The sequence below is a fragment of the Mytilus trossulus genome, chromosome 3, assembly GCF_036588685.1.
Source record: "Mytilus trossulus isolate FHL-02 chromosome 3, PNRI_Mtr1.1.1.hap1, whole genome shotgun sequence".
Lineage (NCBI taxonomy): Eukaryota > Metazoa > Mollusca > Bivalvia > Mytilida > Mytilidae > Mytilus > Mytilus trossulus.
This window is the reverse complement of record NC_086375.1, coordinates 11,039,614-11,064,030: the sequence shown is the minus strand read 5'-3', so window position 1 is coordinate 11,064,030 and position 24,417 is coordinate 11,039,614. Positions and strand designations below refer to the sequence as shown.

The 24,417-nt window shown below is 30.8% G+C and overlaps 1 protein-coding gene across 2 annotated transcripts; it reads left to right on the top strand.

Annotated features, from left to right (window-relative positions):
- LOC134710146 (serine palmitoyltransferase 2-like) lies at positions 1 to 24,183 on the top strand. 2 transcript variants are annotated; one of them, XM_063570358.1, is made up of 13 exons: positions 1 to 156; positions 405 to 593; positions 3,972 to 4,145; positions 7,032 to 7,186; positions 12,758 to 12,903; positions 14,143 to 14,267; positions 14,649 to 14,742; positions 16,613 to 16,718; positions 17,449 to 17,668; positions 17,976 to 18,102; positions 18,583 to 18,718; positions 19,733 to 19,862; positions 21,782 to 24,183. In XM_063570358.1, the coding sequence occupies exons 2-13, from the start codon at positions 516 to 518 to the stop codon at positions 21,863 to 21,865; spliced, it is 1,575 nt and encodes a 524-aa protein (XP_063426428.1). In that variant the 5' UTR covers positions 1 to 156; positions 405 to 515; the 3' UTR covers positions 21,866 to 24,183. The 2 variants fall into 2 exon arrangements, with proteins under 2 accessions (XP_063426428.1, XP_063426429.1); XM_063570359.1 differs by lacking the exon at positions 1 to 156 and having other exon boundaries at positions 254 to 593.
- Positions 24,184 to 24,417: the final 234 nt, after the last annotated feature.

The window sequence follows — 24,417 nt, the reverse complement described above, 5'->3', positions numbered from 1 at the left end:
GATTTTTATTATCCAATCAGAAATGCGGTACATCGTACGTTTATACACACAATCGAACCACTGTCTGAATAATCGCCGTATCACACTTATTTTTGCGGGAAAGTTTAAATTAACTAGTAAATTGGGATTTATCAAGTCATAAACCAATCGAAAACAGTAAGTGATTTATATAATTTCTTAATCGCAATCATCAACAATGATTTATGTAATATTTTCTCAATGAAATTAATTTTGTAAACAAACTTGTCCACGCCCCTCTCCCCAGCACGACAGCGGTACATGACCACTTTTATAAATGTTGTAAAGATAACCAGTCGTGACTGCCGGGGATAAAAAAGTGATTCAGTTGTTGGAAATTTATGTTTTTATAATACAAATGTTAGTTTGATTTTTTTACTCAACAGGTGAACATGCACAAGGAATAATAACACACGTGTTACACTATAACCGACATTCCATCTGCACAGTGTGTATAATTGCATAAAAGATCGCATGACATTTGTTTAAACTATAGAATGAAGCATCAAAATGGAAACACGGTCATAACAAAAGATGGAATTAAGCAAAATGGACATTCTTCAAATGGAACCAAGGTATGTTTCATACATAAGTTATAAATATAAGACTATTTACTATTACACATCGTACTATAAATGATTCAGCGTATCTACACACCTACAGTGTGTCCTTACAAACTCTCACATGATAAAATGTAACCACACACAAATATGTCTAACAGCCGGAGGCTAATTATGGTCCACATGACACTACAATGTAAACATTATTTATAGATGATGCTAGGGTATTACATATACCTAAATATTTCAAGATATAGTTGTATAAATCAAGGATTTGTATATCCTTGTATAAATAAATAAAGATATTTTCTTGTTAATTAAAGTGTTGGTTGAATATGAAACTTGTGATACCATGATTAGCTTTATAGATATTGATTTATCAGTGCATGCTCTTAGTGCATATGAAACTTGACAACTGAAATTTAAAACACTTGAGACAAAAATGTTTTATCTATAAAAGATAATATAGTTATATCTTTTTAATCTCTTTCCAAAAACCTAAGTGCAATATTTCATTAGAGCTGAAAGAATATTTCCAAGTACTTTAAGTACATGTTCCTTCTCAATGTCGATTGATAAGAACATGAATACCCATGTCAAGAAAGACCTATTATAGATTTTTAACAAGATTTAAAAAACCTGGTCATTCTGTCCTTTAAATTATTTTTTTAACCAAACTTCAATTTTGATATTATATAGATAGTGTCCAAGACCACAGACGGGATATATATTTTTAAAAAGATACCAGTATTATAGGAATAATTGCCTTGAATTCAAAAGTATTAATTTAGCACTTAAAAATGCAGATAAAACACATTTTTTGTTTTAAACATAATAAAAAAAAAATTGATTTGAGGTCTGAGTGTGACAACATTTTGACAGTTCAACACTAAAAACTGTATTGCAAAGTTTACTATGTGATATTTTTATGACATGTCATTTACTGGGAAATAATTAATTTATACACATTTGATATTTAATTTATCTAATTGGGTCATACATGTATATGCTTTTTTGCATTTTGCAAAAATCATATTTTTTATACATATATGTATATAATGTTTGTTCTTTTGTTGTTATTTTTGTATGATGTATTATGTTGATTTATATATGCCTTCAACCCCATTGGGGTATAAATGTGCATTTATTCAATAAACTAAATTAAATGAATAAATCAACATCAACATGATCACAAGAGAGACATTCAAAGTTATTATAAATGCAAAGCAACTACAAATTTTGATGTATATGCATAAACATGTAGAGATACATCACATGTAAATTCAGAAATAAAGAATTTGTTTCTCTATATCCTTTTCCCATGATTTGGTTATATGGTTTATTAAACTAAATCACGGAGGTTATATAAGATAACCTAGTTGACTAAAGAAAGTGGACTTTGATCTGTAATGGTTATATTTTTACAAATTGTGACATGGATGGAGAGTAGTCTCAATTGCACTCATACCACACCTCCTTATATTTATGTCATTTATAAAGATAAATTCTTATATAAAATAAAACCCTGTCTGATTTTATCAACCTCTGTATATAAAATGTATCTTTTGTATAAGATGTTTTGTGAAAATGATTGAATAGCCTATAGTATAACTACATGGACATTACATTGTTTACATTCCCAAGGGGGAAATGTTAATTTATTTCTCAATAATGACATAACACATTCATCCATTTATAAACTAAGCTGTCAAATTATATATAAATCATGATTTACATTTGTTGTTTGTATTGATTTATCCAATAAATTTTGATAGCAAATAAATTAAGCATTCTAAATAAACTTTACAAATAATAAGAAAAAATATACAAAAAATTCATCATGTATTCACAATTCATAAGATATACATGACATGTTCATGCTTTCCAATCATCAAGAAGTTGCCATGGAGAATTAAATGAAATGTAAGATAAGATTAAATCAAAGTTTGTTTATCAATGCTCAATAAACATGATATAAATATGAAATTGCTCTTGTATAAAATATGACATAACTTCATGGTTTGTTTCACATACTTTAAGCTCTCAAATACCATACACCATGTTAAATGATTTGATATTAGCTATCTTATGACTGATTTTCATATTGATATTTTAATCTACAAAAACTGATAATGACAGCTGGACTAACATTGTATTTGCCTTTATGATATAGGGGTTGAATTACACATGTTACATGATAGAAGTTGTAACTTTTATTTAGTCATTATATTTGCATATATGATAAAGTGTTTGTATATACACATGTAACATGATATATGGGCCCTCTGATTCACAGCCTTTCTTGACCAGACACTTAACCCCGCCACATTATTTATGTATGTGCCTGTCCCAAGCCAGGAGCCTGTAATTCAGTGGTTGTCGTTTGTTTATGTGTTACATATTTGTTTTTCGTTAATTTTTTTACATAAATAAGGCCGTTAGTTTTCTCGTTTGAATTGTTTTACATTGTCTTATCTGGGCTTTTTATAGCTGACTGCAGTATGGGCTTTGCTCATTGTTGAAGGCCGTATGGTAACCTATAGTTCAATGTTAATGTTTGTGTTGTTTTGGTCTTTTGTGGATAGTTGTCTCATTGGCAATATTACCACATCTTCTTTTTTATACTTGATTGTTATTCATTAAAACTTAAAATCAAAAAAAATCATAATTGGAAAATAGGTTAATCTTGATTATGATTAATTTGATAGACAGCCAGTTATCAATGAATTATACAGGGGTTCCCAAGGCTTTGAGAAATCAACTGGAAATTTGGTACAGTGAACAATTCTTCTTTACTGTACCAGACTTTTTTTAAGGACATTTACATATTTATGATTTTGACAAAATTAAAAATTGTACATGTCATTTGGTCCAGTGAAGCTTAACACTTAACTGGACCAAACCAATTTTGTCTGGCAAGATCTGTGGTGACCATGGAAACAACTGATTATAATCCCTTATGTCATAGCTGAAGCTATAATTGAGTTATCTCCCATGCTAAATATCTCAAATTATCTCCCTTTTACATATCAAAAAAAAAAAATTGAAATTTTTTGTAAATGACATTTTAAATGATCTGAAGTCTCATACAATATATCATGTCATAAAATTTGATGATCCTGAGTCGAGTCTTGTGCAGTATATATACATGTACAATGTTTTATGACTTTTAAAAAAGTCTCCTACAATAAATGCAATCGTACGATGATCATAGATCACACAAACACTGACAAAAATCTGATGAAGGTGATAGATATATAGTGAAAAATATTGTGTTAAAAGCAATCATGAAGTAGAACACATTTTATATTACATTGTAAAACTCTGTACCATCAGCCTGTTACCGGGGTGTTCATGACAGTTTTGTTTTATATTTCATTTTATTTTTTGCAGTCACTACCTGAGGACCCAAAAGATTTTCAAGAGAATTTTGAAGAAACCCCTATTTATATAGCTGTTTTAACATATTTATGTTATGGAATATTAGTTCTAGTAGGACACATCAGAGATTTTCTTAGAAACACTGGTCTGGAAAATGAAAAGGCATGCACAGAGCCCAGACAATCGGTAGGTATAGAACTTTGATATGAAACTGTAGTATGATTTGATCCTAACAATAAATAATTTGTCATCTAGGGGGTACCAAACATCTTGACTAAAATACATTTGGCTCCTTTAATTTGCATTAAATTTTGATAAAATATTTATTTTGACCCTTTCACAAAAATGTAAAAATTTAAAAAATATTGAACCACACACTTTCTCAGAAAATTTCATTGGGCATATAGCAGTTTTGACAAACACTAATTTTGATCTTCGAGAAGCTTAATATTTCCACAACAATACTAGGTGATTAAAACCTAAAGCTGATTTTTATAGAGTTATCTCCCTGTCATGCCTGTAGTGTGAGGTACCAACTTCATAAGCTATTCTTGATATTTTCAATTTAGTTTTGATTTTATTTCTTATTACTAAGTCACCAGAAATTTTAATTTGATATCAGCAGTATATATTGACCTTGATTAATAAATGATACATATACAACATATATAAATATTAAAATGTTCTTGAAAAAAAGTGGTGAAAGAGGCAAAAGCTACCATAAGAACATTCAAACTCATAAGTTGAAAATAAACTGCCAAAGCCATTGCTCAGAAGAAAAATACAACCAAACAACAGAACTCAAACAGTGAAAACCAAAGACTTGGCAACATGAACATCTAGAATTTTCTAGCGTGCAACTCCTGGAAATATATTTACATGTCTATTAGTAAACAAAATCAAATATTTCTAAAATATTTAAATTAAAGCTATTTAAGATTGACAATTTTATTTTGATTAAAATTGTAGAAAATCTTTATTTATACACATAATACAGTTATTTATATAAAAAAAGTATATTTTCACATTTTCAACAAACTTATAGAAGGTAAGTGTTAAGTTCTGACCATAATTAGTTTCTTGTTTATATATTCTGTTTACTGTAAATTCAGAAAATATTTTGTGCATTTATAATTGCGATTTTTGAAGAATGGATAATTGTGATTCCTTGAAAATCAGAATAGAGATATGTATCAGATATTTGAATGGCAGTTCTTATAATTGCAATAACCACCAAGTCTCAATATTCGCATTAATAAAAACCTTGCAATATTTTCTGAATTTACAGTCATAAAAGTTCACATGTTTTTTACCATTTTAAATTTTTGTTGAACTGCTTATAATTGTTACAACGTGTTGTGATGCAGGCACACATAAAATAGCAATAGGGATGTTTTATAGCAAAACTATTGCCAAGTTAAGTATGATGCATTTTTTTCATATGTGGTTTTGTTGCCTTAGGCCTAAATTAAAATATTGTTTGCCAAGCCAGGTGTGGATAGGTAGGTAGGGAAATAATTTTATTTTTCCAAAAAGCTTGAATATTATCGGACGATCCGGCAAGCCTGAAAATCCAAAATGAATAAAATAATATTTCACTTAGTTTTGACAATAAAATTTTATGAGTAGCACCAATTTTGAAGGGTCGGTCGGGATTGGGGAAACAAACAATATTTTATTTTAGGCCTTATTTAAAACCACTTATCCATTATATTGGAAAATAAATTGTCTGTCAAGTCCTTTCATGTAAAAATCATAGAGCTCAATGAAATACCTTTATTAATTTCTGAACTGAGTGAGGAAAGGAAATATTTCTACTGAATTTAAACTATGATGTATTGTAATAAATATAGTATGAACATTCATTTATAGCTCACATGACCTGAGTTTTTTTTGTTGTTAATATTTCTAATCTTTTAACATAGAATTCAATGGAAAAATTGTTAAAAATAATTTCAAATCAACTTGAATACTAATTTAAATAATGATAAGGAGTCTTAAGTAACTATAGTTAGACTACACTGGGCTGACCTGCTTTTAATTTACATGTGACTACTTGGTCTCAATCTTTGTTAGACATCTAATACTATGTATTATAATTTCAACCTTTTTAAATGATTTCCAAAACCACAGTAGATACAGGTGAACGACACAGGCTCTTGAGAGCCTCTAGTTACACATACAGAAATATATTTATAATAAAGCTACCAGTCTCTTTTCATTGTGTATAGGTAATTGCAAGATACAAAAGTTTCTCTTTATGATTTATTTAAATTTTATTTGTTGACTTTGAAAGAGATTGTTCAATTTATTTAAAGACATGGATCCTCCATGGAGCCTCTATTTGGTTGTGCAGGATGTACACATCTGCATCCATGTCTGGTCAGAATGCCGATGGTAAATCTGTTGCCTCATGTAGAGAGAGTGCAATGTTCTTTTGATTAAAAAAACTTTGCAACAACTCTTTAAGGGGTCTGTAGGTGGCCTGTTGCAAGGCTAACTTTCTGTCCTTATCCAGTTTACCTTCATTTTCAGTTGCAGTCTAAATATAACTCTCAAAAACCATATTAAAGGACCTACCTATTATATGTAACGGGAAAAGGGGGGGGGGGTCTGATCCCGTATCCCACTTTTTGTTTTATCAGAATCTCATATTCTGCTTCTTGTTGCCATAAAAGCACACAAAATTTCCTAGTCCCATCCGACTTGGTTTCTTGTTTTCATGCTTAATTAATTGACTTTCAAGTGTCAAGCTTAAAAAAAATCTGTTAATTTAGCGTAACACTTAGACCCCAATGAGACCCACTGTATTGTTAATTTGTCTTGTTATGCTGAACCATACTTTTGTTTTGGTATCAGTCTTTGTAGAATACCAGCTACAATTAATAATTGTGATGTGTACAAAAGTTTAAGATTACTTTTTTAAATTCAGGTAGTGCTGGGTACAAATAATGCAATTAATATGTGTTTTCTTTTATTTGCAAAATGTATCCCCGAATTCCCATTGCAAATTTCAAATTAATATATACCTAAAATTATCTGAATTAACAGTATTCTTTGCTCTTCTGATAGGGATTTGTACCACTGTTTCAAAGTTGGGAAAGTTTCTATACACGCCATGTATACAGAAGGATTCGTGACTGCTTTAACAGACCAATATGTTCAGTAGCAGGACCTACCATGGATGTCCTGGAAAGAACTACATCAAATCATTGGTGGACTGCAGAGTATGTATATTGTTATTCGTAAAGCGGTTGTGTTTGATTCCTTTGTTGCTGTTTCCGTAACTTTAATCTTTTTATAGGATAGGGTTGTTGGCCCTATGCCAAACCCCCTGCTTGGAGGGCCAGGGATTTTTCGTCAAGGTTTCCTTCCTTTAGATAAATTGCCTACCAAGGCTGACGAACCATTATCTGCCCGTTTTTATTTTGGAGTTTCTTTCTCCTAGATAAATTACCTTCCTGGGTTAACGATTTTCATCTAACCGGCTATTTACCCATAGTTGGGGCAAGGTTAATGAGAGTAAGGGCGTGTCCACACGTCGGTGGGCCTACACTCTGCATCTTTAGGGCCCTTGCTGCTCCAAGATCCTCTACAGTAAAGCCTGAGATGCTAGACCCCAGTTACCATGTGCTGTCGCGGGGAGGCACTGTAGAAGTCTTGACAGTGTAGAGGCTATGTACTGGCAGGAGAGGCTTACTCACTCGGCTCTCTCTTCGCTTACATATGTAGGCTAGCCAGCGGCAGCTGCTTTTTATAAAAAAACCAGCCACACTAGACGCGTACTACTGCCCTGTGGAACAACCACCAGCACACTTATATTGTTAGGATAGGAATAATATAGATTTTAGGCAGAATCCAATATTTACTAATGCTTGTACTGATTATGACAGGGAAAGAAGTTCTTTGTAAAAAGTGGAAAATGTGTTTAAGAGCCATTGGTTAACTTCTGCTGTTTAGTCCGATTGTTGTCTCTTTGACATAAATGCCATTTCCATTCTCAATGTTGTTGAAAAATTTCATGAAAATCCCACCCATTACTGTTGTTTTGCAGTTTATTCATGAATTTAGAAATATGGTCAACATGTATTTGTTCCTCCTTACTAAGTGTCTTATTCTCTGAAAAGTTTGTTATAAATATCTGTAGCTGTTAGAACAAAAAAATTATATACATGAATATATAAATGTATTTTGTTTATTTTTAACCATTGAATACATATTATTTTAGATGGTCATAAAGTTTCAACCTGAATATTTTTCTGATAAAAAATTTAACTAATGTTAAAAATAACTGTGGGAAAGCATTTTACAAAAAATGAAAACCTTGCATTTAAATGACTAGATGTTATATAATCAGTCAACTATGAATAAAGATTCGACACATGTCTCCTACCTCTCAAAAGAGATACAGGTCACCACGCATATCTCAATTATATTTAATTTTCCAATATTGAAAGCTATATAATTTGTCAAGCATTAAGAATATATTTGTTTTTTATGTGTAAAGCAAATATTGTCCCATAAAATACATTGAGATTAAAATAGTATACTCAGTTCAGGATTATTTATGATTATCTACGATTATTTATATTTTGTCTACCGATAATGCTTACCTGGTATGCATTTAAGATTTTTTGTTGAAGCGTTTTGTTGAAAGCAATTACTTTCATGGACTATAAAAATGAATTTTGATATACATTTTAAGTTTCAAATCTTGAGTGATACTGAGGTTGAAAAAAACCCTGAAATTTCAAACAGAACAAGACCAAAAGATTTGACCTTGAAAAAGTCTCCTGCATTTGTATGCATAGTGGGCCATTCTGATTTAATCTCCATCAAAATGTCACAATAGGGAGTAAGATACAATTATTCAGAAACGACTTATATAATAAAGTCATAAAGGCCTAATTTTGGAAAATAAATTGGCACATAGTGTTCAAAAATGTATAGGGCCAAGAAATATATAGAAAAAGCATGAAGATTTTTACCTGATGACGTCACAATTAAGTCATTACATGTACTGTTTTTACAAAAAACGACGAAAAATACAGATTTTATGCTGTTTTCTGTCTTTATTCCCGTTGTGGAAACATCCTGCGCAGCATACATAAATATACTTAAAATTTGATGAAAAAACAAGGAAAATCACAAAATTTAACAGAATAAGCAAAATTAGGTCATGATTTGTTGCCATGGTAACTTGTTCCATGTCAAATTTGTTTTGTTTTTCTACTTAATACCTTAGTCAAGTTTTCAGTAATTTAAGAATATGTATGATAACTTTTTAAATTTGCAGTAATTTTGGGGCAAAATAAGGGCCTTATTTCCCCTACTTCTTTTTGCATGCTTTTATAAAAATCTGCATACAGATAGAGTGAGGTGCTCATTTTCGCCATATCTTTCCATGTTTTCTTCAATTTATGTTCAGGTCTTTATGTTTTTGAGGTATACTGCTATTTCTATATGAAGATAACTTCAAATGCAAAATATTCGTAGCTTGAAAACGTGTTTGTTTTGAGTAAAATCATCTGAAAAGTTGGATGAAAGGGTGTTTAAAATTTCCTATTTTTTTGTCAACGGGGGACACATATTCGCCGTTTTTACATATCTATTTAAAAACAAATAACTGCAGCTTTTAACAATATTTATCAAATAAATTTCATTATAGACGAATAGCAGACATTTGAAATGTATAAAAAACTGAAATTTAGGGCAATCAGTCAAAGAATTACTAAGGAATGCTTCTTTGAAATCGTTTTTGTCATTCAAGAAATTGGCTGAAAATCGATGTCCATTTTTCGGTCCTTTGCCGTAAGTGCTGAAATTTAGTCTCATTTTCAAAAATAATCATATTTGTTATAAAAATATAATTTAACGGCATATTTCTTCCATTTCAACCATCCTTTGAAGTTTTAATACCTCAAAATCATAAAACGGTGAAATTGTGTCCACGGCAAATATGAGCGTCCCACTCTTCATATACCAATAGCAGAATAGTAGTGCTAATTATTAAGATACTCATCCAGTTGTATTATTCACATTTATATAAACTTTGCAATAGTATCTGAATACTGTAAATTCAGAAATTATTGCAATGTTTTTATCATTGCGAAAAATGCAACAGGTTTATAATACAATAATTTTAAATTGCATTTTGATTTTTTTATATGAAATAAACAGAAATTTCTCAATTTTTGCGAAAGTTAAAATTGCAAAAATCGCAATAATAAATGCATGCAATAATTTCTTAATTTACAGTATACAGTAATTCATGGATCAGACAGTTTATAAAACTACAAACATTGTGAGTTCAGACACACAAATCTTAAACATATGCTGTCTAATATTGACAACATATTCCATACCTGTCAACCTCTGTAAATGAAAAGTCAGGTCATGACCTGCATTGAGAAAAAAAATCTCAGGTCATAACGCGTACGACATTTTGCGGGCTCAATTGAAGAACAAAAATATGTTTACATATAATTTATATAGTCAATATGTATATGAAACAGTTAGAACATGTATACAAGTTTATTTCAGACTATTGTTATATTCCATAGTAGCAGACTTGGCATTCTTTAAAAGAACTGCACTTGGTTTCAGTTCATAGCAATGCAAATGTGTATTCATTTTACAAGAAAGAAGAGCACACATCCTTATTAAGATCAGCCCTAAACTCTGTAGCTATTTTCTTTACTAAAGAAAATGTCCTCTCACTGTCTGCGTTGCTGTTTGGCAAAACCAGTAATGTTTTAGCAAGTTTTGACAAAACAAAAAATCTTGGCTTGTTAAGAAAAATGTCATGCAACTTGGCCATTTCTCCCCAAAATGTACCAATGTCAGTTTCAGGGGAAGTGCAAAGTGGAAGTTCATCTAATGGGGTCAACTGATAGTCACTGAACTCATCTTGTAGCTTGTTGAAAATATCGTTACGTAGCTCAGGTAAACAAGTCCTACATTTTGACTTTTGGTTACATAGAAAAAGACCGATAAAACCGAAGGTCGTATTACTTCTAAATACCGGAAACAATTCCAGTCAGAAATCCGGGTGAAACGGGTAATGTTAGAGATTCCCGGGACCCGCCGGGTAAAGAAAAACTCCCGGGTGAGAGGCAGGCCTGGGGCCATTACATTGCAATGTAATGCATTACATTACAATTACTTTGTGATTCTTCCATTACAATTACAATTACAATTACATTTTTTCTCACATGTAATGCATTACATTACAATTACTTTGCCTGTGTAATGCATTACATTACACATTACTTTTTCAATACAAAAACAAAAAGCATTTTAAAACAGAGGTATATGTACATATGTATACAGTGTTAGTTACATAGACTTCAAATAATGGTTAATTAATATGTCCATTGCACTTTATCATCATAAGTGGTTTAAATGTGATTCCATTAAGAGAACAGCCATCAGTTCTGTACACCTTTCCAGCAATACTTAAAAGGCTTTCTACAGGAGCTTATGTGTGGGAAATGGCAAAATACTTGATAGCTGTATTAGCCAAAGAAGAAAGGCACACTGAATTTGACTTCCATTATTCCAGTGCATTGATTGAAATTTCTTCACATGGCTCAGACAAGTAGATGTCAACAACATGTACTGCACCATACCTGTGTCTACACTCTTTGATGGAGTAGTAGGAGGCATGAAACTTAAAAAGTCACTTTCAAGTTTCTCAGGTGGTGGTAAAAAATAAATAAATTATCATATAATTTTGTTTCTTACATTAATCACGACATCATTAAGGATTTCAAAGGGATATAATAAATGTGTCATTAAAGGATAATCTTGTGAAATGCCTAAGGGTTCTGTGAGGACAAACATAAGTTGAGAAGATTTGATTGCAATAAAAACATTGTGATATTAAATTAGGTGAAATAACAACACAGACAGGACCCAAACCACAGTTTGATTTAAAAATGTTGTTTGATATATTCAATATTTCATTGAAATACATGTAAGTTGTGTATAGAATTATGAAATTTTCATCTTCATATTTTTTTCATTGATCTATATAGTTTTGTTTGATAATTTTTTTTATAAGATTTTTCATAGACCACCAAACACCAAAATATTCCCATATCATATTAAACAAATATCAGAAACCAAGATCAAAGACTTGATATTTTTTACCATTTTAAATTTTTACCTTAATGTTTGTTTTAAAGATTGATGTAATTTATTTAATACAGTAATTAACTGTGACAAAAATTTTATTCCATACTTTCTTTTGTTTTTGTTAATATTTTATTTTTATTATACAACATTCATGATATTCTTCAATTTTATCTATTTTACCAATTTGTAATGAAAAGTAATGTACTGTAATGGAGGCATTACATCAATTTTTAACTAAAGTAATCATTATATAACATGTAATTGTAATGCAGAAAATGTGCATTACAAATTACTTTGCATTACATCCAAAAAATGTAATATTACAATGCATTACAATTACAAATTACCATTACCCCAGGCCTGGTGAGAGGTGAAAATAACGGGTGTCACCCGCAAAAAACAGGTGAGTTGACAGGTATGATATTCTTTTGGGTCAACAAAGGTTCAATACTGAACAATACATTATGTTGCTCTTGCATGATTTACAAATTTTTTACAAATTCATAAAAATATATAATAAAAATTTAAGTGTTTGTGTATACCAACCATTTGTATACAGATGTGATATTTTATGTACATGTTTTGGTTAATTTTTTTTTGAATTTTCTTATTTGTTTACTATTTGGAGCTTTTAATTGACTATATGATTATTATTTCAGTTTGACAGGTAGATCGCATAATGTGATAAATCTAGGGTCATACAATTATTTAGGATTTTCTGATTGTAAAGGACCATGTGCAGAAGCTGCTGAAAAGTCAATACTTAAATATGGTACTGGAACTTGTGCAAGTAAACAAGAGTTAGGTAGGTTATCAAAGCAAGAAAATCATAACATCAGTAAATTATATTCTGTTACAACATTATTTAAGGAATGACTGTAATTTTTTTTCTGTCAATGAAGAAATAACATTAAAAAATGAAGAAATAACATTAAATGTGGTACACACATAGCCTACGTGTTATTTATAAGTGTGCACCACATTTTTTATGTTAATTCGAATAGACATAAAAAAATATTAATGTCATTTCTAATAATTTAATTCTAAAAAAGGAGTAAATAATGATAATAATGTTGATGACATTGAGGTCAAATGACCAAATTATGTCCATGAGCTGATAGACAAAACACTATCAGCCAATCAAAAGACACGTTAAATCCAAAATTAAAAAGAAGAAATGCAGATGGTGTACAGTGAACAACAAATGTCCAATGATTTTACAGCTGTGACAAGAATATTATTATCACCCTTGTAAATGTTTTAAACAGAGACAACTTGTCTCCCTTGTTATATATTAAAAATATGATAATAAAATTGAGAATGGAAATGGGGAATGTGTCAAAGAGACAACAACCCGACCATAGAGCAGACAACAGCAGAAGGTCACCAACAGGTCTTCAATGCAGCGAGAAATTCCCACACCTGGGGGCGTCCTTCAGCTGGCCCCTAAACAAATATATATACTAGTTCAGTGATAATGAATGCCATACTAAACTTCAAATTGTAAACAAGAAACTTGTATGAACAGATTTGGATTGTAGTCTCATGAAAACACAAGACATATGTGTATTACAATAACTATAGATTATTACTTCTTTTTACTCATGATAAAAATTATAAGTTATACCATGCTATTTCCAAAACTGTGTATGTGTTGTATTTAAGCAAAACTCCATTTTTGTTTTACATGTATTTCATAACATCTACTTTTCTCCAGGAAAACCGAAAGCAAACATTAAGTTCAGTTTAGAATCAGCACTGAATATATAGGCTCAACCAAGTTATAACTGTCCATTTAAACATTTTTAATTCACAAAAAAAAAATTGTTCACAAGGGGAGATAACTCTGATTATAAAAAAAACCTTATGATTGATTGTCTTATATGTTGTAATATTTTATTGATGCAGTAATTAAAAAAAAGTAATGATTCCGGTGTCCAAATTTCCTTCCCATTGAATTTATATTGTGTTTTTTTTCTTGTAGATCAAAAGAATTGAATTTTTGCAAAAAAAATAAAAGATCATTACTTACTGTACTTTTCAGGATTCTTAGATATACATCAGAAACTTGATCTTATGGTAGCAGAATATCTTGGGATGGAGGCAGCCATTACTATGCCAATGGGATTTGCTACTAATTCAATGAATATGCCAAGTCTAGTTGGAAAGGTAATGAAATTGCATAGCAAGATTTAAAGCTGGGATATCGAAATATTCAAATTCTTTAATAGTCCAAGTACAAGTATTATATATATTAAAAAAAATTACTTGCTGCATATGTTTTTTACTTGTCCTGTGTGATTTTTCTTACATAGAAATTGCTTTTCCGAGAAAAGGTGTGTGTTGGAATAATTTAACAAGACAAGCTGGACAATTTTCTTCATCCCTAAATAGACTAATCTAGGTGAAGTTAACTGGGTTCATTATTTGAAATGTATGTTTTCCAAACAATTCATCCTTTCTCCCCTGATTTGTATCCTCTTCTTTTCACACGATCTTGCTCACATTTTATTAACCACAGTTTGTAATGAACATAATCTTTTTTTTCAGGGCAGCCTTATACTTAGCGATGAATTAAATCATGCTTCCTTAGTACTAGGATCCAGGTTGTCAGGTGCTACAATCAAAACTTTTAAACATAATGGTACGTAAATCACAGCTAGTATAACTATATATCCTAAAGAAGTATATCGCCTGAGGGCAAAGTCTGAGGTTGATATACTTTTTTAGGTAGTTATAGGATTATGCTTACTCTTGCAAAGGGTATAAGTGTTATAATAATACTGTCAATAAATGTAGAATAGAGAAGAAATGTATTGGTACAGAGCTCCAGATAAGCTGCGTATTTGCCTGATCACGCAATACGAATAATAGAAAACCCAATGCAATTGTCCATTGCAGGGTTCAACAACCCAATTAATTCAACGGAACACGCAATTATATGCCAAAACCATGAGTTCTCAACCCTTTTATAGACTACCTTTTGCGTTATTTACCCTTATCTGTTGACAGTCGTCGCGTAAACTATTTTTATGATATTTATAATTGGAAATTTCCTGTCGTTCTAAAAATAGATCCCTGCATCAAGTAGCTGAAATGGGTCCCTGTTTGAGTTTTCCGTTGCTCAATAGGTACACGTGTTTTTGTAAACATTTCGATCTTCTCAGCGTTTTTCCAATTAGCGTGTGTCATGTAGTCATATTTTTTTTTGCATTGCTCGGGATTTATCATAACATACATTGAATTAAAACGAAAGTGAATGTCCGGTAAAAATATTGAATAGAAGCATGTATTCGGCTTCCTTTGAAAAGCTGAGGGAAAGTTTAAACAGTTATGATGATAACAAGACTTTTAGGAAGCGTCCATCGAACGCACGGGCGTGTGTGCCTACCATTACGAGAACATTGCTAATAAACATGGGTGTTATCAAAAACGAAATCAGTTGGAAAAAGTGAAAGGCCAAATCAATTACATTTTTTTATTCATTTTACGGTTAATTAATGAATACACACACCATGCACACAGGCACTGATCATGTACTGGTCTCAGAATTTATTATATAAAGGTATAAGACGAGTGCCTGTGAATACACATATCAGTTTTTGTGAAAGAATACAAAACAGGCAAAATGTTTGAAACGGGACACAAATTAAACCTACAATTGCTTCTCAGTGAATAAACCAAATAAAACAGCTAGCAAAAAACCCTAACCATAACCCTAAACAGCTAAACAAAGAAAGAAACATATTTAAGATGAAAACAAAATTGGGGTTGATATTGCCTAAATATTCACTATTGTGTCGATGAAAAAACCCAATACATTAAGGAACTTGGTGGTGAAAAACCCAATTTGATATTATTAACCTGAGGGGTGAATTTGAATTGATAATGCAATTAAAAAACTTTATCACCCAATTATATAAGAAAGTGGTGGGTAAAAACCCTAATTTGTGAATTCTTATCTGGAGCTCTGTGGTAAATGTAGTTGCAATGGTGTCACAAAGTGTTGAGGTTTTTAGATTTCAATTTTTGGATTTTTAAGAAATACATGTGGTATGTCACTGTTTTATCTGCTGTTTTCTGTCTATAGTGAAATATGAATGAATCAAATTAGTTAAAATAAACAAAATTATAAGATAATGGTATATGCATGATTCCAAATATCAAACGTCCTTCCATACTTAAAGTAGTATAAGTAGTTCATCCAGTGGCCTTGATGGCCAAGTGGTTTAACTAATTCATCCAGTGGCCTTGGTGGCAGAGTGGTTTCAGTAGTTCATTCAGTGATCACAAGCCTCAACACCAAGATTTCAGTATGCAGAGAAATTAAGATAAGATAGAAGAAAAGTTGGATGACACATGGTTCTGTCTTCAATTAGACAAATAAGTTGGGTGGTTAGAGTTTGAAGATAAGAGATCGGTTGGCGACTGAAAAATCCAATTGAATTGAATCCTTACTTTATTATAAAATTTACTATAAAGACAATGTTAGATTTGACCTTTTTTTTTTCTAGATATGGCAGATTTAGAAAAGAAGCTTAAAGCAGCAGTTGTAGATGGTCAACCAAGACGAAGTCGAGCTTGGAAAAAAATATTAATTGTAGTTGAAGGAGTATACAGGTTAGAAATTTCATAATTCCTCTTCCTCTACTTCAATTTAAAAAAAAAAACTGAAATTCAGTTCAATATAACCAAAAGAAAAATGTGTCAGAAATGAGTATCATTTCAATGTTTTTAGCTCCATGGTTATGAAATATGGCTTGTCAAAGTAAAGTGTACATTAAAAAGAGGAGTTAAGTCAAAAGGCAACAACCGATCACTCTAACACATTAACAAAAAAAAGATGTCTAGACTGCAACATATGACCTCCATTAATTGAAAAGTGTCTACCCTATGTCAGGTTGAAGTTTTGATATCACATGGTACATGTAGGTGTCAAAGTAAATCTGTTTCTTCTAATAGAAGATCCTCTGCAAACTTTGAAAATAAAAATAGCTAAGTACCTGCTTCTGTTGAATCGATATACTCTTTACCAGTATTCACGCTGAATGGCAGCCAAGGCAGCCTAGGCTTGTAAAATTGCTCTCGGGCCTGAAAAAATCATATCTATAGGCCAACAGAATCTAACTAAAATTTTTAAAAAATTGAGCTCTGGGCCTTTAGATTTAACAGTTCATTGTGAAGACTGCTATACCCCTTATTCTGTATTGTAGTATATTTCTTTCTGTGGAAATAATATTCCAGAATCTTTCTGCCATTTGGAAACTGATATTATAATTGAACTTTTAAGCCATGACAGAAGCCAGGGAGTTTCAATTGGCACTTGAATAATACTGTATATTTATTCCAGTATGGAAGGCTCAGTGATACGTTTACCAGAAGTCATCCAATTAAAGAAGAAATACAAAGCCTATGTATATTTAGACGAGGCTCACAGTATTGGTGCGTTAGGAAGTACTGGTCGAGGGGTTGTAGAGTATTATGGATTAAACCCTAGAGACATTGATGTTATGATGGGAACATTTACTAAAAGTTTTGGTGCTGCTGGTGGTTATATTGCTGGAACTAAGGTAAGTAAGGGGAGATAATTAAGGTATGTAAGGGGAGAGCATAACTCACCAGAAAATCATTTTGCCTTTTTTTACCATTCCAGGTTAGATTTTTTTTAATATTTAACCTATATGCTTTAGATAATTTGCATTTGGATAGAATAATACAAAATCACACATGCAATATTGTAATTTACTGACATCTAACTAGTTTATTGGTTACTTTTTTTTAATTGTTTTATTTGTAAAGCCATATTTGCACAAATTTGGAATGGAAAGGGAGATAAATGTATCAATTTAATAAAATATTTTTTTTGTTTTCTTTCAGCAACTGATAAACCATTTACGTCTAAATTCCCATGCATCCATATATTCCCCTACAATGTGTCCTGCAGTTTGTCAACAAATTTTATCATCAATGTCTATAATGATGGGGAGAGATGGTACATTAGAAGGTATGTTTGTATGACAATTTACATTTATATTGATTAAGGTTTATTAATATATTTATATTATAAGGTAAATTGCAATGCAATCTTTTTTGAATAGCAAAAAGGTTCAAGTTAACTTGAGATTTTGAATGTCTTATTTTATCACTTTTGGTGTTGAAAAAAAAATTCATGTAAACAGTTGAAAAAACATTGTTTTTGATTTTAGAGGGGGGGGGGGGGGGGGGGGGGGTGAAAGGCACATTGCATTAAAATAAAACATGGGTGATGGGTATCAGAAAAACTTTCTACACTTTAATGCACTGTAATTCTCAACTATGATTGTCTGGGTGGCGGGTGCTGACAAAAACTGCCTTCCAACCCCCATACATTTTTTTTTCTGGAATAGCCCTAAGTAAATATTGCTGTAATTGTTAAGAGCTTCTAGTTTAGGCAATTCAGCCAATAGTGTTTCTCTGAGATGTTTATTAATGTTTGTTTTTTTAGGCAAGAAAAGAATTGAACAGTTGAAATGGAATACCAGATATTTTAGAAGAGAGCTAATTAAGAAAGGTTTTATAATATATGGAAATGACAACTCACCTGTTGTACCTTTACTAGTATTTTTCCCTACAAAACTAGGGTAAGTTATTTGCAGTATAAATATATCCATGACAACAACAAAATTAGTACCAATTAAAGTCAAATTAAAAAAAAATATGCATATGTTTTTTATAACTAAATGGATAGTTTTCATTATACAACTTATGTACACATACTTATTTTCTTTAATTTGTCCACATTTAGAAGAAGTTTACTTATTTTTAATTGCTTCCTTCCAAGCAATTTGCCGACATATTTTCCATACGCATAGTGACCTGAGCGTAACCCTCCTCGTAAAAATCTGGTGGTGGCAATACACATGGATCTGTCATTGAAATAAACAATTATCTAATTGTACATGTTAAACACGTGCTCAATACCCATGCTTTTTGTTATTTGTTTACTATAAGTTGACAATCAGTAAACTTTGGCTTCAAAATACGGCATTTACTGAGCAGCCATATTTGTTAAATCATAACAGACAGAGAGAAAAAAAATTGACGATTATACGTTATATATGAGTAGAACTTGATAAAATCATGCACAGATGACTAAGTTTATGATATATACATGCATTGTTAAAAGAATTGGATAAACATTTTTTTCACCACTCACTCGTTTCATATGACTTTAAATAATTATGAACTAAAAGTATATTGAGTTCAGTATTGTTATGATTCATTTTGTAATTGCAAAACACCTTTTCTCTCTGGTAAAATGGAATAATTTCAAATTCAGTTAAAATTGAGATATGAAAACAGATGAATAAAAATGCAACTATTCCATAAAATGAATTCTATGTATCATTTTTTGAAAGAAAACCCCAATTTGTAATTTCAAAAGAACAATACACTTAGTGAATTTGACTGTGACCAAATAGATGCACCAATGTATTTTTTTGACTCGCAGAAGACATTTATGATTTTGAAGCAAATATTTTGATATTTAAAAGATTCTATGAGTGTGTATTGTGAGGGAAACAGTGTCTTCCAACCTGTATTATTTTTGTTAATAAAAGCCTGTGAAAATAATAATTAATATCATTATATTTCAGAGCTATTAATAGAATGTGTATAGAAAAAGGATTAGGGATTTGTGTCGTAGGCTTCCCTGCTACTCCAATTATAGAGTCACGTGCTAGAATGTGTTTATCAGCAGCTCATACTAAAGAAAATCTAGATCAGGTAAGTTGGACAAAATATAACATATGTCAATACCTTTAAAAAAGAAGGGGGGAGATGGAAGGACAAATCAAACTCATATGTTGTAGAAAGACCAACAAATTCATGGTAAAAAATGATACAACAAGAATGTGTCCATAGTACTTGCAGTATCTTTTCTATGTTCACTGGACCTTGAAGTTGGGGTCAAACTCTAATTTGGCATTAAAATTAGAAAGATCATATCATAGGAAAAATGTGTACTAAGTTCAGCTTCATCAAAAACTACCTTGACCAAAAAAAATGAAGCAGGATAGACGAACAGATGAACGAATGGACAGACGAAAGGATGATTGGACCCACAAACCAGAAAACATTATGCCCTCAACTATGGTAGGTGGGGCATAGAATCATCTACATGACATATACATATAAATGCAGTGATACATAAATACAACAGGTGTTACAGGCAAAGCTTACCCTTACAGAGCACCTGGTCCAAGACCACAGTTATTTTGTAGTGAATTTCTTTAAGACAATAAATGAAAATTCAATAAATCCCACCTTTGCTTTCTCAATAATATTTTTACAGTGTGTTGTACTACTATAGGGACAAATTATATCAAAATTATAGAAAAGTTTATCAGCTGGAAGTCAAAATATGGACAATTTTATGTTTAGGAGGTCTTGAAATCTTTTTACAGCTTCCAAAGTGCTAATTTTTAACCTTTTTAGCTGGACCAAATCACTACTCTACTTTAAAATTCAAGACCCAAATTTGTTTGCAGTGTCATTTCATCCCGCTACTTGATATGTGAGGCATAAAACATAGAGAAATAAATTTGAAAGGGATATAAAAAATATTGGCATGTAACACACTATCCACACTGGGGACTATACTCGTGGACAACGAAAATCAAGGGACGACAATTGTTGTCTTGGACCACCTGATATCATTTACCCGGTAAGGCTAGAAAGGAAGTTTTTATACCTCTTGCTTGGTTTTAGGGTTGGATCTTAACATTCATATTTATCTCATCTTCTCTTTTTACATGTCTCAATTCTATTATAGGGAATGTGTAAAAGAGACAACAACCCAACCAAACAGCAAAGGCAACTGTCTTTTTTCTCACACTTTATAAGAATTAACATATGATCCCCTATTAACTTATTTGAAAATAACTACATGTTTTAGCAACATAATGGGACCCAGGTTTAGAAAGATGCTTATCTTCCTGGTGCACATTAAATCACCACTGGCTTTGGATTGGGTTTGTTTTGCTCAGGTTGTCTACTGTGAAGTGTATAGTAGATAGTTATTGTCATTTTTATGCCCCACCTAGGCATCCTTGTACTATTGACACATTCTTGTTGTACCCCACGCAACAAAGTTGTGGAGGGTATAATGTTTTTGACCCGTGAGTCCGTCGGTTAGTCCTGTTTCTTGTCATCGCAACTCCTCTCAAACCACACAACAGAATTTTATGAAATTTTGTTGATAATAAGGACATAATATGTAGATGTGCATATTGACAGGAAATTATTAGTCATTATTTTTTCTTACACAATTTTTTGTTCTTACACTTATTTAATTTCTCCAATGACAATGTGGGGATGTGGGGTATGTGAGCATGCTCACTAAGGTTCTTTAATTTGAAATGAAATATGTTTAAAGTAACTACTGTTGTGTTGCTTTTTGGTAGAATATTTTGAAAGTTCTTTGGGAGGGAAATCAATTAATATATATTTAATTTGAACAATATTTCTTTGTCCGGGTTTTAACATTTTCAATTTCTTGTATCTCAAGAACTATCAAATGCAACTATCTCTTAAAATTTTGAAAAGCAACTCAGAAATATTGAGTTTTTTTCTTAATGTGATGAAAAGTGAAATGCTTAAAATATTAAACACTGAATAATGACATTATTATACATATATTACAGGCTATTGCTATTTTAAGCGAAGTTGGCGACGAGCTCATGTTAAAATACTCAAAGAAGAAGGTTTTACGAAGGAGTGATTCATAATAGCAGCTGTTCTGTCAAGAGTACTTACATGTTTTTCATAATTTTCATCGTATTCAGATTTGTGATACATGTAATATGCAGACATAAACATAAAACAACTTGTGTTAACAAAGCCTTATATTTTCAAGATTATTTGAATGAACAGGTCTTGCCATTTTTTTCTGGAAAATATTGCACTTTGCTGCCCAGAACATGTTTATATGAGCATGATTATGAAATGGTATATAGATTTATTATTGATTGTCAAAAGTTTTTACTGATTGCTAAAATGTTCAGTTGTGACATATGATAGAATGTGTTGAAATAAATGTAGTATATTATATTTCTGTTAATTGTACTTTGAAAAAAACTTAGTTTTATTATCTGAAGACTGTTAAATGAAAATATACATCTTACACAGGTAATTCATTTTGAAAATGTAATAAATGTCTAAAGAGGCAAGTTAAGAGTTTGTCTTGATCTATTAATTTACAAAAACATCATTGAGATTTTGAAGTGGTCCCATTTATATATTTATAAAACAGTCCTTAATAAACTAGTCTATTTAAATGAAAGTATTTTTTCTTGAAATTGGTTAGTATATTTGGGTATTGATTTCTGTAAAGTATACATTTTGAAGTAAAGCATTCTTTTTATTCTTATATACTATATGATCAATTTGAATGGTTACTGGTATGCAGTTTCATATTTCACAAGAAGTCTTGCTCAAAGAAAGTTTAAATGGTTGAAGATTTTTTTTCAACATCTTCGTAACCTCAGGTTGCTTTTTTTTAGGTTTTGTTTGTCTTGTTGATTTGCTGACTTGTTGCTGTTATATTTTTTTGGGCAATTTAAGGTTATACATAGCTCTTTATTTGACATAAACATCATTTGTTCAGTATATTTTTTTATGTGCCATTAAAGAATTTAAACCATTTAAATCAAAATTGATTTTATATTATTGATAATTCTTATTGACACATAAAAGAAATCCACAAAATTAAAAATAAACAGTGCAGTAAATCAACATTTAAAGTTAATTAAGTTTTTGAACACCAATAATCTACTTTAATCAAAGGTTTTAAAGGGTAAAGATGGTCTGAGGATAAATCTCTGGAAAAAGAGAGACAACTCTTGATATTTTGTGCCATATTAAATTGTGTAGTTTAAATTGCAATCAAAACCATCCTCATCATTTTTGTCTTCCATAGACAGCTAGATATAAGTTTTTAAACATGTTTTCATTTTCATTTATAGTAAATAATACATAGAAATATATTGCAATTATCTGCAGTAAATTTTCCCCATGTTAAAAGGTACTTATTACTTTGACTAAAACAGATCTGGCTTGTTAAAGTTCTTAAAATTTTGACAAAAATATCCTTTGACCTTTTGATAAAAATTTGAAAATTTGCAGTTTTGACTACATTATTTACAGTAATAAGTTCATTGGGTATATAGCAATTTGACAAGCACTCAATTTGATCATTGAGAAACTTGATTTTCTCCTTAATAAAAGTCTGTGGTTCAAACCTCAAGCTAATTTTTAAAGAATTAGGTGTTCTGTACCCACTTACAGTACATTATTACTTGAACAATAGTTAATATTGCATAATTTAATCTTGTGTTATTATATTGAGATACAGTCGGCATGTTATTATATTAAGATACTGTTATTTATTGGGAAGAAGCTATTGATTACTTATTGCCTACTTAATTTTGAAAATTATTATTGATTTTCAGATAACCTTGAGCAAATGATGAAATTTAGATTTATTTAGTTTTTAATTTTTTTTTCAATTTGAAATATTTGTCCTCTGTATCAATCTTAATAAAAGAAACTGCCAAAAACTGCATCATTTCAACAGCCTAACCAAAAAAAGATTCCTTTAAGATTTTATTGTTATACATATGTTTTTGCTTTTCTTTTAAATCAGAAAAGACCACTGTGGATACTTCTCGTCTTAATTTAGAATAAGCAATTGATGTGAAAAAAATGTGACTTTCATTTTCCTATTATTTTTTTTATTTTTTATATTCTTATAAAATATGATAGTTTCTTTATTTGTATGTTATCATTGTGACATAAATGTTGATATATGATTACTTAAATGGCCAGTTTTATGTTTATAATGCGTTAAGCTTTAAACAAGTTCTGACAGATGGGAGAATATTTGATGGGAGAATATTTGATTGAAGATGTCAAATATTGGCTCTTATATTTTTTCTTTGTTTATAGCATTTCAAATACATGCATAGTTTTTTAGCTTTATTTTACTAGATACTCATGCAACATGTTTTCTTATATTTATTTGAATAAATTGATAATTTTGATAGTTTCACATGTTTTCTCTTATACTTATTTGATTAGAAATAAGAAGATGTGGTATGAGTGCCAATAAGACAACTCTTCAGCCAAGTCACAATTTGTAAAAGTGACCCATTATAAGTCTAAAACTGTCTTCAACACGGAGCCTACGCTCACACAGAACAGCAAGGTATAAAGGCCCCAAAAATGACTAGAGCAGAACCATTCACTACATAGATTAAATAGATTCTTTCAATATGAAGGA